The sequence below is a fragment of the Scylla paramamosain genome, chromosome 3, assembly GCF_035594125.1.
Source record: "Scylla paramamosain isolate STU-SP2022 chromosome 3, ASM3559412v1, whole genome shotgun sequence".
NCBI lineage: Eukaryota > Metazoa > Arthropoda > Malacostraca > Decapoda > Portunidae > Scylla > Scylla paramamosain.
The window spans coordinates 31,530,178-31,550,470 of NC_087153.1; the positions used below are offsets into that span (position 1 = coordinate 31,530,178).

Consider the following 20,293-nt stretch of genomic DNA (forward strand, 5'->3'; position numbering starts at 1 on the left):
CATATTAGGTAACTTACAAGTAGAAAAATCAGTGACATTAGAGCCATTCTGGGATTTTGGGCCATTTGTGGACTATTTCTGGCTCTGTCAGAATTAGATTTACAGAAATTTTTAGCTCAGTAGGTTCTTGAATCTGATAAAAGTGAATGATGAAATATCAGTTTGAGATATCGAGGTTTTAATGCATAATTATAGTTTTCATCTTGACGTGGTGAACCTGCCTGGTTCTCTCTCTGCTTGTAAGTTTGAAGTAATCAATGTCCCTCTGCTAAACTGAGAAGAAAATTGACTAGAATATTGGCAGACTAATGTAACAGTTATTCAAGGTTATTCAGCAGGTGTCTTCATTAGTGCCAGAGTTGGACACAAAAAAGAGTGAGGGGCATAGATTCGCTTTTCCTGCACTTGATATAAATCTACCCTTTACTTAAAGCAATGCTTCATGATCTTTTTAAAGAACTCAAATATTAATGGTATCCATCATAGCTATTTTCTCCACAGATGTTCTGCCATAGCTTGGAAAGTTTTAAGTCCTTGTAGATATGTCTCATTTGATTCATTCAAGCCTGGATGCATGCCAGCTTAATGCAAGACACCTCACTTAAGCTTTGCACTTGAATTCTTAATTTTAATTAAACTCTTTTTGCAGATTAGTTGAAAGGAAGGTATGCTTTATCATGACATACTTAATGATTACACTCTGCACTCTACTCAGTGATAATTTAATTGACAATTTTTATGGTGATATTGGTAAGATCAAATAATTTATAATTTTTTTTTTTCTTAAAAATAAATAATTGGATTAATGTGTGGTATAGACAATCATGTACTGCAATGCTCTCCAAGATGTAGGCATCTTTATTGCATTAACTCATCATTTTTCACTCCATTATCTTCTTGTAAAGGAATTTAGCTTACAAGTGAAGCTTTCTGAATAACATCAGTTCTTCCATTTGATATTGCTTTTCTTCAGAATATTATTAGTTGCAGTACTATATGCTGTTACTTTCTTGACCTCTATCTTATTTGTCTTTCCACCTTTGTAATTATTTAAACTACTATCACATTAATTTAAGATGAAAATTGTTGCACATGTTAGTGTTACAAAGTATGTGATGGTTCAACTTCTGTCATCCCTAAACTTGGACAAGAAAAGTAGTTTATATAAATAATTGTAAAGATACAACACAATTCTGACAATTTTGATTTCTTAATATTGAAAGAAAACAATATTTTCAAGTACTTTAAATTTATTATTGTATTTATGTACTACAAAGTGGAGATGGTGTTCATATGTCATACTTTTTGGACAGCATGAGGATAGAGTCACTATAGAAGTCTTCAGTTTATTTTGAGGCATGTAATGGGAATATTGATTCAGAATTTTTTCTTTTAAACATTATTTTTGCCATGATCTTAGCATACATTATGTAGACATTGCATATTATTATGAAAGAATTGCATAATGAGCAACTGCAGAAAATACAATATTTGCTTCAATGGAACTGTACTATATCAGTGATTTATTTATTTTTTTCATTCATTCATTCTTTTTTTTTATTGTTAAAAAATGCAACCATTGTATTTACCAAAACTTGCCAAATAAATTTTATAGATATATTCAAGTAATAATAACTACTATATTAATATCATTAGGCATGTGCTTGGCCTTTCTAGACTTCATTCAGTATTTTAATTATTTAAAAATCCACAAAATTTTTACTTTTATTTTTACTTTATGCACCACCAGTAACCATTTTATTAAATTGCTGTTCAGGATCCATAATGAACCAACTTGAATATTATGGGTACTTCTCATGTGTTAGATTTGGTTGTTCAGTTTGGAGCCTTATATGTAATGTACTTAGTCTCTTCACAATGTGTTGGCCATCTCTTTTTCAAGGGAGGTGGTGTCAGCCTGATACACAGATTTTAGATGGTAGTAAGTTTGCATGGAAAAGTGTTTTAAAATCAAAATGGATTTGGATTCAACGGTTATGAGTATGAAATTTGGGGCAGAATCACAAGGCAGCAACTATATTAAACTTTCTTCACTAAACTGATCTTTCATAATAGCATGTGATCTTGAACAAATTTCATATATTATTGTGTAGGATGGCTATATCTGGTCATATGATCTGGTCATATGCAGTTTTATTTTGTACTTTTCAAAACTGATAATGCTCTTGTACAGATACAAGAAATGAAGAACAGCCAAATACGATATTTTCTTGTTATATTCAGTTGCATCACAATAATAATTTACGTTCAATTGCTTGTGTAAGATGATAATTCTTTATCTGTGTTGATCACATTTTGTGTGTGTGTATGTGTGCATGCATATGTTACAAAGAAACCCCCCTCTCCTTACAATTCAGAAAGAAAATATTTGATTTCTGATTAACAAAAATCAATTCAGTTACTGTGCTATGGATGATGGCAAACATAAGATTAAGGGTTAACATAGTAAAACAGTGGATGATTTGAGAACATCTTGTTATATTATTTCAGTGGGTCTCAACTTGCTTCAGGCCATAGACCACCAAACCAATAAATAAAAGAATGCAAATCATTTTAATTATGGGTAAGGATAAAATCACTGATATAGCACCATGTGTTGTAAACAGCATAAATCTGCATAATAGAGCACGCAGCATGATAAGTGGCAAGAGATACTACAATCTGTTCACATTTCCCCTCAGTTTCCTTTTAAATTAATAAATTTTACAGCAGAAAACAGAATAAAAATCAAATTACATGTTTATATCAGTAAAAGAACATAGGACAAATAATACAGCTTATTAACTTGGCAGTTTGGTAGCTACTGGCCACAAGCACAGTGGTCCATTACACTGTATGACTTATGTAGCCATGCAGAAGCTGACAGAAGTCGTCAGCATGGTTTGTCACCTTGATTAAATTGTAAAAAAAAAAAAAAAAAAAAAAAAAAAAAAATGTGAAATACAAATTGAAGTTCTGTCACTGCTGACAGAAGGTTTTGCTTGATGGCAAACCCCTGCAAGCCTTGGCAAACAGGTATTCACTGGTTGTAGTGATGCATTTTGATATGTATGTTTGTGTGCATTTTTAGGTCTGTGATATAAAATATAGTAGTACAGTATATTGTGATTTATGCATAATATTGATTAATCTTAAATGCAGTCATGAATGTCAGCTTAATTAGCTGTCACCAAGTGACCAGAGATTAAATGTCTAACATACATTTGTCTGCCCATACTTATATGGTTGCTTTAAAGTTTATTAATAATGTAATAATTACATAATAATGTGAAAATTGAGAAAAAAATGATCATGTGTTATACCTCAACATCTTACACTGGATTTGAGTAATGTCATCAAGTGAGGATATTTATGTTGCTTTCATATTTATTTTTGCTGACTAAAGTCTTTCTTCATGTTTTTTTAATTAATGCATTCTCAGTGAACTGCCTTGACACTTTCCAGATAATCAATTTATGTTTGTAACATTTAATAGTGTTTAGAACAAGCTCCTTCACCCTTGAATATTAAGTTCAGCTAGACTTCTCAGTATCGCAGTTTGGTATCCGAATTTGTTACTTTACCTTTCCTTAGATTAGCAGGACTATCCATAGAGGAAATGCTGATAAGGAAAATTAATAATACATCATGCTTAATTATTGATAAGAAAAAAACCTGTACTTTCTTAAATCCAAGAGAACAATATTTTCTGCTATACTTCTCCATTAAAATCTTTTATAATCGCCTCATGTTATTGTACTGGAATTAATGGTTAATTATATCACTAGTGTGAGTTATTTATATTTACACATGAAAATACTATAAGTTTTGCAAAGACTCTCGTTTTTTTATTTTTTCACATGAAATCATCCAAGTAGCTTGTTTTAGAGTTGAATATTATCAAGTATATACAACATCTGCATTGCCTTGTAGTTCATAATGCATTTCATTATCTTGTACTCTATAATTTATTCACACTGTATCAGCAGTTTGCATTGCATTATTACTGTGTTCACGTTAATAGATATAGATTTTTTAATGGGACAATGTGGCTGCCACAGATTGTCTTGTTATTGTTTTATGATATTGATTGAATTTAATTTAACTATGTGTATGTATATAGCTGTTGCACTTATTTGTACAGCAACTATTTTAATGATAATCTTTAGGTCATCTCAGTGTGTAGTTAATGTAGTGTAATTAGCTGAAATTTAAAAGTACTTTATATGAAATGATTAATTAAATAATTATCATTGTTTCAAAGTTGTGATGTTATTTTGGAGGCACCAACAGAGGCTTTAAATTTTGTAATAGCAGTGTGTATGTGTTATTATTTTGTTTTGTGAAGTTATTTTGCTTCTTGATATGCAGTGTAGGTGCCTGGTGCAGTTATAGCTATAAGGGATTAAGAATGCTGAAGTCTTTTTCAGAATCCTTGTATAATAAATCTTCAATATAGGGAACTCTGACATGACAAAATGAATACTGGATATAACTAATGCTTTAAGCCTTTTGAAAAGCCACACATTTAATGAACTGAAGGTCATTATAAGAGATGAAAATATTGAACCCATTGCATATTGCAAACAGATTTTTTGTTGATGTGCCAAAAAAATTGGAGAAAGCAAGAGTGACCACTGTGAATGTGTTCTTGAATGACTCTTCAGATATGACAACCTTAACATTAGACCTAGCTGTAACAACCATCAGATGGAGCAGATGTTTTTTGATATAAAATGCCTTCCTCCTGAAATAGCTTGTTATATTGAGAATAATATTGTAATATATTAATACTTCTTAATGGACTTCATGAAGTATATGTGAAGGTGTGATGAACAGATCGAATGGAGCCCTTGCTTTCTTTATTATGATATTTCGCCATTTATACATGGCATTTTCAAACTAAAAACACTCAAAATGTGATTAAAAAAACAATCAAAATGTAAAACTTAAGATTTCACAATCAAAAACATACATATTAAAAATCACAATCAGAAACATACACATTAAAAAAAAAAAAAATCAGTGAAAAACATGAACATAGAAAGTAGAATATAAAAAGTAAGATAGGTTGGTTATTACCTGGTATGATTGGGGTCAAGGAGAGAGGTGACTTGTGAGGGATAGCAGGAGGAAAATTATGGAGCAAGAAGAAAGTGTTGAGAGTGAGTGTAACTGTGTTGGGTTACACTATTAATTGTTTGACTGAAGTGTTATTCAAGTAATTTAACTTCATTTGGGAAGCTTAATTTCTTAAAAATTTTGAAATTGTCATCTATTAAAGGATGGTTATGTTCAATACAATGTGAGGGAATAGGGGAGAAAGAAAGTAAGAGAGTGGGTGTCTGGTACAATCTGAAACTCCCCTTTGTTCAGCAATATGGTGAGTGAAGTTTTTCTCTGATTCACCCATATACCAACACTTACATGTCGGACAAGTGTATTGATATGCTATATTGGAAACAAGTTTAAAAGAGATGAAATCTTTGTAAGGGAAAAAGTATTTTAAAGTATGAGTTAGTAAAAATAAAGTTAAAATTGTGATCAGGAAAGAGTATTCTCAATAATTGATCTAATTTCCTTCTAATTGCATAGCTTAGTGACTATAGAAGGGCAGTTTAATGTATTGTGTGTTTGAGACCTGTCCTTTTGTCTGAGTTGGGTTGGTAGCATTATTTACAAACTTTGAGATAAAATTTTCAATAATATTAAGTGGATAGCCATTATTTTGGAAAAAAAAAATCAGAAAATTTATATCATGAAAAATCATGGATATAACACCTATGTAACAATGTCTTGATAGCATTGACTTCAAACAATCATGGAATGAAGGACAAGCAATTAGTACCTTTAAACTGAGGTCATGACACTACCATTGTTACAAGAGACAAGAATATCTGTCTAAGAAATGAGTATCATTATTTTGAATTTCACACATGAATTTAATATTCTGATGTTTAGTATTGAGATACTGGAGAAACAATGGAATATGTTCATTATTATCAAATAGTAACAAAGTGTCATCAACATATCTCCTATAATATACTGATATGAAAGTTGCAGGACAATTTGAGAGCCAATTAACCTCATAATAACATAAAAAAGCATTGGCAAAGGCAGGACCTAGACATGGCAACACCAGTCTGATTGTATAATTTATCATTAAAAATAAAAGGTGATTCTTTAATAGCTAAATCTAAAAAGTCTTTGAATTGTTTATATGTAAATCCCATAAATTTAGGTAGATCTTTAAAAGGCCATTGTTTATAATTTCTATGGTTTCTTTCAAAGGTATTTTAGTAAACAGTGACTGGACCTTAACAACCAGAACACTTCAGCCAAACTATTAGTAGGGTAGCACAGCACAGTTTCACTCATTCTCAACACTTTTTCTTGCTCTGTAATTTTCTTCCTTCTGCTCTCCCTCACAACTGTCACTTTTCTCCTTGACTCCAATCACATCAGGTAATAATCAACTTTCTATGTTCATGTTTTCACTGATATTTTTTAATATGTTTTTCATTGTAATATCTTTAACTTTTATGTTTTTATTGTTTTTTTTTAAATTATGTTTTATGTGTTTTAAGCTTGAAAATGCCATGTATAAATGGCAAAATGTTGCTGTAAAGAAGACAAGGGTTCTGTTCGATCTGTTCCTCACAATACAGTAAAATCCCTCTCATCCGGCATTTGAGTATCCGGCAGCTTCAAGTATCTGGCACATTTTTCTCTGAGCCTTGAAATCAATAAAAAATCAATGTGTACTCATAAAATCGATTAAAATTCCCGCGTGAGGCATACTTTGTCCCCTCGCCACCAGAGCACACTGCTTTGCGCCACCCGCGGCCCACTGCACTGTGTTTACTCAGTGACTCAGTCCCGCGTGTGCACTGTTTATTGCCTGATGCCTTCATCATGCCTAAAGTTGTAGAAAAGAGGAAGCGTGTTGTGCTTACACTTAAGCAGCTGATCAGATCAGCTGCTGATTAAGATCAGCTGATCTTTGTTATGGTAAGATGCGTGAGTGTAGGGTGGTGATTGTGGATATAATTTAACTTCTATTCAAGTATCCGGCATGTCGGTGGTCCCGTTGATGCCGGATAAGAGGGATTTTACTGTATATTCATAGTTACATGCTTGTGGTCCACATTTTTGTTTGTCATGTATTTTTCTGTGTTTTGACAATAAGTAAAGGAATATTACTTCAGAAGGCAGTTGAAGATATTGTGCAAAATACACGTATTAGTTTACTTGTGTGAATTTTGTATAAGTTAAGTAATAATGTAATGTGAAGGTTGTACTTTTTTTTTATTTGCACAATCAGAAACGGTCTCACAGTGAGGTATGTAAGGATGCCAGATGGCTGGCATTTCAGTAGACATTTCATTATAGCTATTGGTGAAGATGAGCTGGGAATAACAAAAATTATTGGCAGTTCTTGCATAAGGTCATTACTCTTTTCAGGATGACATACATAGTGCAATCCTGCTTGCTCAGGTCATTAACTTGGCCTGGGTCATTAACTTGGTCTCTGCATCAGAGGCATTGCTGTGTGTGTATGTGCATCACAACTCCTTTATAAATTATTCTCATAGTTGATAAATTTATTTCCACACATAGTATCAACTAGCATCTTGTAGTAGTACTGCCTTTTCTGTGGATTACCTCCTGTATACTCAGGAACTTGTATCAACTAGCACCTTGTAGTAGTGTTGCCTTTTCTGCAGATTACTGCCTGCAGTCTCAGGAACTGAGTCTACAAGGCTGTGTAAGAGTTCAGCATTAAGGTTTTCCCACACACTGGTCAGCAATTCCTTCAGTTTTGGAAGAGCTTGTGTCTTTTCTTTGATTTTTTTTTCTTTTTCATGATAGACCATATGTTTTCATTTGAGTTTAGGTCGGGACTAATTTCTGGTCAGTCTTTGATGAAATTCACACCACAGTCATCCAGCCACTGCTGAACACACAGACTGGTATGGCAGGATGCACCATCCTGCTGAAACTGCTCTGCCTCACACTTGTCAAAACAGTCAGCTAAATGGTCACACAATAATTCCAAGTATCTTTTACCATTAATATTAGTGCCCTTCTCAAAAAACGCTAATTTTCCAACTCCATGATAGAAGATGCCCCACACCATCATAGTTTCAGGATGCTTCACCATTTTTAAAATGTACCCCGGGTCGTATCTGTCAGCACCCACTGACCCTCTGAATTGTCCACTGCCTATATCAGTGACTGTGAACTCATCAGACCACAGGACAACACATATCTTTTTCTTAGGCTGTTTTCTTAGACAGGGCACTGTAATTTCTTTTTGCAAAAGCTATATGAGCTTCTATATATATATATATATATATATATATATATATATATATATATATATATATATATATATATATATATATATATATATATATACACACATATATACATACACAATAAAAAAAGGCCTACACACACACACACACACACACACACACACACACACACACACACACACACACACACACACACACACACACACACACACACACACACACACACACACACACATATATATATATATATATATATATATATATATATATATATATATATATATATATATATATATATACACACACACACACACACACACACACACACACACACACACACACACACACACACACACACACACACACACACACACACACACACACACACACAATAAAAAAAAAAAAAGGCCCACTGAGGTGCCAATCTCCGAACAGAGTCAAAAGCAGACGTCAAAAATTAAATGTTAAGTATCTTGAAACCTCCCTCTTGAAAGAGTTCAAGTCATAGGAAGAATGAAACGCATAAGCAGACAGAGTTCAGAGTTTACCAGAGAAAGGGAGGAATGATTGAGAATACTGGTTAACTCTTTTATTAGAGGTGGACAGAATAGGAGTAAGAGAAAGAAGAAAGTCTTGTGCAGTGAGGCTGTTGGAGGAGGAAGGTATGGAGTTAGCAAGAACAAAAGAGCAGTTAGTGTGAAAATAACATTAGAAGATAGCAATAGATGCAACATTATGGTGATGTGATAGAGGCTGAAGACCACTAGTAACTGGGGAGAGGAGTTGATAAGACGAAAAGCCTTTGATTCCACCTGTCTAAAAGAGCGGTATGAGTGGAACCACCCCATATATATGAAGCATACTCCATACATGGACAGATAATCCCCTGTACAGAATTAGTAGCTGGGGGGATGAGAAAAACTAGTGAAGACAACTCAGAACACTTACTTTCACAGAAGCTGCTTTAGCTAGAGATGAGATATAAAGTTTCCAGTCTAGATTATAAGTAAAGGACAGACCGAAGATGTTCAGTATAGAAGAGGGGGACAGTTGAGTGTCATTGAAGAATAGGATAGTTATCTGGAAGGTTGTGTCAAGTTGATAAATGGAGGAATTGAGTTTTTGAGCCACTGTACAATACTAAGTTTGCTCTACCCTAATCAGAAATTTTAGAGAGATCAGACGTCAGGCATTCTGTGGCTTTCCTGTGTGAACTGTTTACTTGAAGGGTTGGATGTCTACAAAAAGACATGGAAAAGTGCAGGGTGGTATCATCAGCATAGGAGTGGATAGGACAAGAAGTTTGGCTTAGAAGATCATTGATGAATAATAGGAAGAGTGGGTGACAACAGAACCCTGAGGAACACAACTGTTAATAGATTTAGGAGAACAGTGACTATATACCACAGCAGCAATAGAAGCATCAGAAAGGAAACTTGAGAGTTACAGAGTTACAGAGAGAAGGATGGAAGCCATAGGAGGGTAGTTTGGAAATCAAAGCTTTGTACCAGATTCTATCAAAAGCTTTTGATGTGTCTAATGCAACAACAAAAAATCCCTACTAGGGGATGACCAAGACTCAGTAAGAAAAGCCAGAAAATCACCAGTAGAGTGGCCCTGACAGAACTTATACTTGCAATTAGATTGAAGGTTGTGAAGCGATGGATGTTGAAGAATTTTCTAGTTGAGGATAGATTCAAAAGCTTTAGATAGGCAGAAAATTAAAGCAGTAGGATGGTAGTTTGAGGGAGTAGAATGATTACCCTTTTTAGGAACAGGCTGAATGTAGGCAAACTTCCAGCAAGAAGCAAAGATAGGTGTTGATTAACAGAGTTGGAAGAGTATGACTAGGCAAGGTATAAGCATGGAGGCACAGTTTTGGAGAACAGTAGGAGTGAGCCCATCAAGTTCATAAGCCTTCTGAGGGTTAAGGCCTGTGAGATCATGGAAAACATCACTGCGAAGGATCTTAATGGGTAGCATGAAGTAGTCAGAGGGTGGAGGAGAGGGAGGAACAAGCCCTGAATCATCCAAGATAGGATTTTTAGGAAAGGTTTGAGTGAAGAGTTTAACTTTAGAAATAGATGAGATGGCAGTGGTGTCATCAGGTTGAAATAAATGAGGGAAAGATAAAGAAGCAAAGTTATTGGTGATGTTTTTTTTGGATAGGTGCCAGAAATCATTAGGGGAGTTAGATCATTAAATATTTTGACACTTTCTATTAATGAAGGAGTTTTTGGCTAGTTGGAGGACAGACAGCATGATTCTGGACAGAAATATAAAGTGCATAAGATTCTGGTGATGGAAGGCTCTAGTGCCTTTCTTGGGCCACCTCTCTATCATATATAGCACAAGAACAGGCTGTGTTAAACCAGTGTTTGGAAGGCTTAGGTTGAGAGAAAGAACGAGGAATGTACATCTTCATGCCAGACACTATCAACTCTGTTATAGGCTCAACACAGAGATGGGTCTTTGACATGGAAGCAGTAGTCATTCCAAGGAAAGAATAATATCTCTTCAGGAGTGAGAGTCTTTCAGCCTTAGCTTCTTAGCTGTGTGGGGTGGTGGTAGATTTAAAATTTTCCCTATGTAATGGTTCATTGTCCTCCTCCCACTGCTGTAGATCACTGACTCATCTCAATAATTTATTGCCAAGAAGCTTATGTTTGGGTGAGTTGTCATGTCAGTTATTATTCTCGTTGCTTTTTGTAGAAAAGCAACGATAAGGAGATGCTTGGGATCACCATGTGCACTGCTATATTGCACAGTCAAGCAAAGTTAATGACCAAGGAGTAAAGTCATACTGTGATGCTTTTGGCATGTCATTACTCAGCAAGAGAAAATACCTTGACTTTGAAATGGGTCTCCAGTTCATATCATAGGACATAACTCCCCTATTATTCACTTAGTTATTTCACTTCCTATCTTTAGCTCCACCCCTTTGTTGGAAAGCCAGTAATGAAATAAACTATTCATGGGCTGCAAGACCACACTGGCTGGCACTGTCTTATTAAAGGGGTTAATGTCACCTAACACCAGTCTGCCAATTGTATATATATATATATATATATATATATATATATATATATATATATATATATATATATATATATATATATATATATATATATATATATATTTATATATTTATATTTATTTATTTATTTATTTATTTATTTATTTATTTATACACACACACACACACACACACACACACACACACACACACACACACACACACTCAACTGGCTGTATTTATAGCTTTTTATTTTATCCACTGTAAAAGGATTTTCCTGCAAATCCCTAGTATGATATTTCTTACAATTGTATTTTGCATTGGTATGTTTGTGAGTTTGAAGGTAAATAATGTTGGGAATTATTTTGTATGGGAAATGCAGGGAAATCCTATTAAGTGCTCTTAAATTAAACAATCTCTTTCCATGCAATTAAATGTCCACCATTTTATCTCATTTCCATTCCGTTTAATAGAATGTTTCATTAAATTGATAGAAAGTGTTGAATATTCTACTTAATTGCCTGGAATCCTATTTAACTACATATGTACCACTGTAGAGGTTGGTGTCAAAAATGTCAATTTATTGGAAACTTCCATTAAATTACAATTACAAATACAGTTTGATTTGTTTGTAATTGAGTTTACAAATAAACTCAATTACATAGGCATGCATGGTATAAAGAAAGTGGAAATTTGTAATGCTATGTCCCCTTTTTTTTCTTATCCACTCTGAGAGTCATTATAGTTATATTTAAAATGACATAGATTTTACCTTTAATAGTCCTATAGAAGGAACATATGGATTACTTCCAAGCTAATCACATTTATAGCATTTGCATGGAGTGATTATTGTATACATCTTGGTCTTTTTTCACTTAATGATTAAACTGTGTGTGCCAGGTGCAAAAGCTGGGTGTTTTGCATGTAGCACCTTTTACTGGAAATATTTTATGATCTTCAGAGAATGAAAGTTGAGTGATCAGTGAAGAAAATTAATGGCATTGATTTGAGAGACTTAAGCTTGGAGAAATACCATGAATGGACAGTATGAAGAGAGCACTAGACAATAGAGGGATGTCTATGGAACAGATCATAGTCACGTATGATAGGGATGAATTTTAACCAGTTATGTAAATGTAGGTGGTGACACTGCCTTGACCTTTTTCTGCATCTGATTCAGATAGTGAAAAGGGTCAAATGCAGATAAAGAAATGGATCTGTTATGGTGTTGCACATACAAACCAAACTCCATCCTTGAGCCTTGATGTAGAAATTGATACAACTGACCCTTATTCATATATACTGAGTAAAAATTAATATTTGGCACTGGTGTAGCTGATGAGTGATAGTGTTTGAGATTTGTTTCACAATTTTTGGTTATTTCAAATTTTCTTGTATCTCCCTGAAGGGAGATGTCATCTATCCTCATTTTGCTAGTATATATGATAATCTCAAGAGTTGCTTCACCATTCCACCTCTAAATGGTTTGATGGAGTGATTATAATCCAACATTCCTCTTTTCAAAATAATTAAATGGCTCTACACCAAAGGCTCTACACTAATCCAAGATGGATATGTTTGTTGATAGTTAAGGACTGCCAGTATCAGATTAATTTTGATCTAACATTTGAAAAGAGTGAGTGTGAAAAGAAAACTTGGGATAGGGAGAATTTGGTGAGATAGTGACAGATTACTTGAAACTAAGTAAACAAAAATTACTAGTCCTTTATATTTCTACATAGTTTTGCTGAACTACAAAAAGGCACAATAATAAATATTGTGAATAAAAGAACCATTTGTGCATTGTTATTGAAAAAGAAAATACATACTGTATGGAGGTACCATACTAATTATTTTCCATGTACCTTCTAAAACCATTTTTTTTTCTTTCTTCTCCCCCACATTGAAACTATATTTGAGTTTAGTGGGAAGTAAGTTTAATGAAATTTGTTTTTTCATGTTCAGTTATTGTTACTTATTTAGATTGGTTGCATGCCTTTGCTGTAGCATGTGTGTCTCTCACAATTGTTTTCCCCACCCAGTGTGATAAGTAATGAATGGGCAGCTTGGAGAGGCAGTTGAAGTTACTGATGGATTAATTTCCCTTGTATATTTGTATTAAGTAGCATAGATCCACAAAAACCCCATTACCCATGTGAATGAAGAGCTCAAGAATCCATAGGTAGTATAACTAAAAAAATTGTGCTTAAAAAATTTGTCATCTTGCTAAAGTACTGTTCAAATTTTCTTTGTTTAATGCTGCTGTGCAGTCAAGGTCACAGTTTCTAGAACGCACTGTGCCAAGTGTGAAGTCAGTGTAACGTAATTTGTAGACAGGTTCATGGTAACTTTGAAATTTCACATAAGGGATGTTGTTTATCCTGATTCCATTTACTAACATATTTCAGTAATCCGTGAGGTTCTTGTCAGTAGCAGTAGCATGAGTAAACTTAGCAGAATGATGATGCTGGAAAAAAATGAAGATAATGGCAGTAATACAAATGCCAAACATAGGAGTATAAAAGTTTGTTTTATGAAATAGCAACTAATGTGGGAAAGAGAAAAAGGAAACACTAAACTTTTGGTTGTCATAGGATAGTGAATTATAAGGATGTCATGAATTTACTTTGGCTTCTCTTAATTCATATGAGATATTGCATGGAATGACTACTTATGTGCACATCATATGCATTCCATCATTGATAAAGTCTTCATATTTGGTAATGGAACCACTGTTATGCAGAACCAACATTTTTTTTCATGAAGAACAAGGGTAACATTGAATTCTGAACTTACAGATATAAATCAATAATGTGAAGTTATTAAAATATATTTTTAATAACACTGATTTTTCTGATAGTTGCTTAAAAATGGGTTGGGAGGAAAATAAAAAGAATAAACCTAAACCACATTGTCATGCTTTATTTGGAGGACAGTGTGGATGTGAATGTGAAGTGCCAGCGTTCTGTGTCTAAGATGTAAGGAGGAATATTGACAATGGGCATTGCAATCTTTTGCATTCTTTTGTAGTCTTGTATTACGTATTATCTTTTATACCCAGTGAAAGTGTGGAGTCCATGTATACTGTAAGTGTTTATATAATACTACTTGTTATCACAAAATGTCATAGATTGCTGCAGAAAGTGAATATTTCATACTTTTAACATTTTGCTTGAAAATTTTAGATTTAATTTTTTTTTATTTTATTTTATTTTATTTTATTTAAAGTTAGTGTCAGGAACTACTACCAAAAACGTAAATTACTCAATAGTTATAGATGAATTTTTATAGGTATAGTCAAATTTTCTGAACGTTATTATCATGCAATAGTGAGGAAGATTTGTTCACATTATCTTAGAAAGATTGGGTTCAGTAAGCTCTATTGTATATCGATACAGATAAAAAATTATGGGAATAACATGTTTTAGGATGCTCTGACCAATATAGGGATGTGCATTTACATCATTAACTTTATTTATGCTGGAATGATTGCTTGGGCATTGCATAAAACTCATGAAATTTATACTTCCATTACCTTCATACATACCTGTGATATTCACCTTACAGATACACACATAAATGAGTACATTGGGAACTATGGTTTCATGTAATTAATTTGTGGATTCTCCTTGATATGCTTCTATATTCAGATTATTATAAAATCAAACATATATGATGTGAATAATCAATTGCAGAAGTAATTTCATTTAATTTTCTTAGGTTGATCTCATTAAGGTTAAATTATACTGCATTGCAGGTAATCAGTATGTGTCTTGTATTTCATAAGCTGTTGTTATATTGAATGTTAACATTATGATTTAGTGTAATAATTCTGCCTAATGAGAATCCCCTTATAAGGTTGCATGAGACTTCCATATTAAGTTCTGATTATGTGACTACACAGTACACTTAAGTGTTTGGTTATGGTATATGATATCAACAGAATATCATCATGTTGTTGTGAAATACAAAGATGTCTGAAAAAATTTCCTTACTTGAGTTTGAGACAGGAAGGTTTCTTGCAGATCTCCTTCACCGGAACCCATCTACAATAATGAGGGAAAACGGTTGAATACTCGTGAGTACCGGACACGTAAGAAGTTAGAGGATGACCGGCACAATTGCATCACCAGGATGCTGGCTATCAATTCTGATTATAAACCTCCAGCTGATTACAAGTGAGTTGATGTAAATTTCATTTTCCTATTATATAATAGTAAATGATTTGTTGATATTTGAAAACATAATTATTAACATCACTAATTATTACTTTTTTCTGTTTTTCTTTTCTTTTGTGGTATATCAAGACCTCCAGTTGTGAAAGTGTCAGACAAAGTCATGATTCCACAAGAAGAACACCCAGATATCAATTTTGTTGGCCTTCTTATTGGTCCTCGGGGAAACACACTGAAGGCCATGGAAAAAGACACTGGAGCTAAGATAATAATTCGAGGAAAGGGCTCTGTGAAAGAAGGAAAGGTTTGTATTGTTAATTTTCAGAACACATGAAAGCTACACAGTTATGCATTAAACAGTTGTCTTCAGAAAAGTTTGCAAAAACTTTTTATGAAATATTGTCACAAACACATTATATTCTTTTAATATAAGATTATGTATTTATAAAGGTTGGCCGTAAGGATGGAGGACCCATGCCTGGAGAGGATGAACCTCTGCATGCATATGTCACTGCAAGTAATCCTGAAAGTGTAAAGAAAGCTGTTGACAAGGTGATGTTTTGTTTGATTCATTGGATAATATTTCTTTATTATTATTATTATTATTATTATTTTATTTTTATTTTTATTTATTTTTTATCACATGTTTTCTGTGGAAACTTAGTTATTTTTAATGTGTATTTTATTATTTCATATTTGCATGAAGGAAGGAATTTTCACAGTATTATTTTCAAGGAAGCTTTTACTGTTATCACAATTTTGTGTTTTATTTCCAGATCAAAGAGATTATTCGGCAAGGTGTTGAAGTACCAGAGGGACAAAATGATTTGCGTAGAATGCAGCTGAGAGAACTGGCTCTGCTTAATGGAACTTTGCGTGAGAATGATGGCCCAAGATGCTCCAACTGTGGCTCAAATGCTCATAAGTCATGGCAGGTAAAAACATACATTTATAAGCAGAAATCAACTAATGTTTTTTTTTTTTCTCAGAATCGCATTAGTAATTAATTAATCATAAATTGTCTAATGTTAGAATGCAGTGTTAGAAGCTATGATTTTCTTGGCAAGAGAAGCAGCTCCATTACTTGTGTATAAAAAATAAGATGGTTTGATGGGATGAGCAACAAGTGTGCAAATTAGCACAGAATAGAAATGATGGGCTGAGGAGTACAAAAGTGCTAAAATGCCTTGATCACATAGAATAATAAAGGGAAGCTGAAGAAATTGGATTTTAACATGGAAAAAGACCAGAAAATTGCCTCAGACAGGTCTTTTTAAATTTCTTATTACAATGGAACCTCAGTCACTGAATGCCTCCCTTCGAACAAAATCTTGAACTCACAATTGCTTCTATTGCCGTACCATAATTTGGTTCTTGAACAAAGTTACTTGATTTCAAGCACTAAAAGGCAAAGCAAAAGCTGCCCTTTATTACTAATTTGTAGTATCTATAAATATTTCCTTTGTTTTTTTGTATTTGGAGGAGAGAGAGAGTGGGTAAGACAGTAATTTAATCTTTGAAATAATATAAATGTGATCCTGTTGAAGGGCCTCAATGTAAACAAACAGTTTTTCTCAGGAGTAATCCTGGCTCAGGAGTAATCCTGAGCCACCTGTGACTTGATGACTGACAATGCCATCACCATTGCACGAGTGCATTTTTGCAATAGCTTTTCTCAGCAGAAAGATGTCTAAGTGTTATGATTACCTTAATTTTTGCAGTAAGTGGGTTACTTTTCTCTGTGTCACTGTAAGGCTTTCCTCACTAGATTGTTGACAAAGAATTCCTGTTCAATCTAAACAATCTCTTCTGATGAATTTTGTGTCACTAAATTCATCCAGTATGTCCTCTGTGCATAAATAATTTCTGAGGTGGAGATGTTGTTGAGCGGCCATTTTTGCAGTGAGAGCATCTGTCCTAAGCTGCTAAGATGGTGGATGGATGTCTGGGAACAGATTTATCTATTTTACATTGATCCCTATCAGGGAAATAGTTTCTGTTTCTAAACATTTTGGATTTCAAATGGCATTCAGGAACGAATTAAGTTCAAGAACTTAGGTTTCACTATAGTACCTTGAACCATAAAGTAAGAGGTTGCAGAAGTAAGCATACTTATATAATGAAAGCTACAAGAAATGTTATGGTCTCTCTCTCTCTCTCTCTCTCTCTCTCTCTCTCTCTCTCTCTCTCTCTCTCTCTCTCTCTCTCTCTCTCTCTCTCTCTCTCTCTCTCTCTCTCTCTCTCTCTCTCTCTCTCTCTCTCAGCCAATCTGTCTTGTCATGTAATGAATGTTTTGGATACAGTTACATAAATATTTTCTTAATATTTCTTAATGAGAGTGATGTCTTATATTTCAGTGCCCTGACAAGCCCAACGTGACAAATAATGTAGTTTGCACAAGTTGTGGTGGTACTGGTCACATTGCCAAGGATTGCCGTCAAAGGCGTGGCCCTGGTGCTCCAACCTCAGTCGACAGGCAAAAGATTGATGAAGAGTACATGTCTCTTATGGCTGAACTTGGGGAGGGCCCACCTCCTCCACAGAATAACGATCGTAGTAATAGACCAACTGTGAACACATCAACCAGGAGTCTATTTGAGAGACCTCAAGGGGCCCCGCGTCCTCTGATGGGACCGCCTCCTCGTTCTGAACCTCAGTCTTCAGTAGGTAATCAGTTTAACAATAATAACCAGAATCAAGGTGGGATGAATCAGCAAAATTCTTGGAATTCTAACCAAATGGGAGGAGGTGGGGGTCCAAGACCCTTGCTTGGGAACAGCAATGGTCCACCCAATCTCAACCAGCCCCCTCCTGGAATGCCTTGGCAGCAGCAACAGCAGCAGCAGTCTCAGCAGCAGCAAGGCCCCAATAGTTTTCAAGGTGTACCACCACCAAACTTACTACAGGCACCACCACCTCCTCCACCTCCAACAACTCAAAATGGTCAACAGCAACAGCAACAACCCAACTGGATGGCCCAGGCCCCTCCTGGTCCACCTGGTGGACCTCAGGGTCACCAGGGTCACCAGGGACCTGGTAATCATGGTGGTCCTCACAATGGCCCACATAATGGACCTCATGGGGGTCCTCATGGTGGACCACATGGAGGACCACCTCATGGTCCACCCCCACAAATGAATCACTGGCAGGGTCCTCCCCCTGGTCCTCATCATGGCCCCCCAGGAATGGGCTGTCCGCCCCCTGGACCTGTACCCCCACCACGACCTGTGGGGCCTCCACCAGGATGGGGTTGGAATGGACCACCACAACCTGTTGGACCACCACCACCACCACCACCACCAGGAGGTCCTGGTGGTCCTGGAGGGCCTGGACCCCGTGGACCTGGTGGTGTCGACCTAGGAGCACTTCTTTCAGCACCTCCACCACCACCACCCTCATAAAAAGTTTACAATAGCAGTACAAATCAATGCCTGCCTCTAATAGTCATCCTTGGTAACTGGATATCATGGATTAACATAAATAATATCATGTACAATTTTAGTATCTTGGAAATCATATAGTGTGGTTTTAATTAATTTTTAAAAAAATTATTTTAAGATCTAAGGGGAATTTGGATAATGTTGGAAGGGTGTCTTTGCTTTGTGAATAGTAGAGTGACTGTTAGCTAGTACAAATAATAAAAGCAGTGGTACAGACATTTGTCAAATTGATGAGCACATATTTTGGAAAATTTTCACCTTTAATTGTGTTTAAATTATTCACACTTAGAAGTTGGTCTATTTTCAGATTTGTTGTTTGGTTTAAGCAAAGATGGCAAAAAGAGACAAAAAACAGGAATGTTTATTTTTGTCATCAAGGTACTGAAGTAATGTGATGAAGATGCAATTTAGAAGTAACACTAGTTGCTTAAAGGATGCAGACTGCTTTGGGTTTGGATTTGAAGGTGTATAGTTTTTTATTTGCACTAAGGGTGCAGAGTCAGCATGGTGTAATGTTTGGATTTTGAAGAATAGTTCTTCTGAACCTTGTGAATGTTAAGTGAAAAGATAATGCATGATGGAAGATTGAACACTTGCAGTAACCACATTGACTATGGTTTCCTGCCTTTGTGTGATGAAAAAATGAAAAGACATGATGCATCTTCAGTAGAAAGAAAAGAGGTGAAACAGATCTTGCTGACTTGCCGGGTTTGGTGCCTCAAGACACAATACTAAAAAGTTACTGGAAAACAAAATGGTATGAAAATATTCTGTTGAGGATCATATTTTATAGGAAATCTGATAACCCTATGAATCTGGGCATCTCTAAAGCATCGCTGTATATCTTGATTGAAAAAAAACTTGTTTTAGCATTACTTTTTTGTTTCAGTACTTAGATGTAAGTAATGTAGTCTTCTGGACTGCTAGTACACAGAAAATTGTGCATATGATACAGATGTATAGATGAAAATGTGACTTTAACATAAGTAATCTAAATGATAAAAAATCTAGGCTAGCTGTGAAGACTGCTGTTGTGAGTGAGTGCAGGGCTTGACGAAGCTAAGATGACCATCTTCCTGTCACCTCATTCTTGATAGTACATTAATTGATGACCTTAACAATATTTGTTAAAGTAAATTATGGATATGAATAGATGTTGAGAACATCTTGTGTTCCTGATTCTTGTGTTAATTTTCTTGAGTTAATGTAATAAAGTACAACCACAGTAATATGACAACAAACTTAGAAATGCAATCTTTGGTTCACTTAATATTAAGTTCTAAGACATGTTGCATATCTAGTGTTACAAACCAGGATATATAAATAAACAATGAAAAGTAA

At 34.7% G+C, this 20,293-nt stretch overlaps 1 protein-coding gene across 3 annotated transcripts in view; it reads left to right on the forward strand.

Moving 5' to 3' along the window:
- Positions 1-20,293, forward strand: part of LOC135093722 (splicing factor 1-like) — a 41,526-nt gene extending 21,233 nt beyond the window's left edge. For all 3 annotated transcript variants that reach the window (XM_063993270.1, XM_063993261.1, XM_063993276.1), the window contains exons 4-8: positions 15,363-15,515; positions 15,645-15,816; positions 15,963-16,064; positions 16,289-16,447; positions 17,870-20,293. In XM_063993270.1, the coding sequence (XP_063849340.1) occupies positions 15,363-15,515; positions 15,645-15,816; positions 15,963-16,064; positions 16,289-16,447; positions 17,870-18,913 (1,630 nt within the window). In that variant the 3' untranslated portion in view covers positions 18,914-20,293. The remainder of the gene's footprint in view (positions 1-15,362; positions 15,516-15,644; positions 15,817-15,962; positions 16,065-16,288; positions 16,448-17,869) is intronic.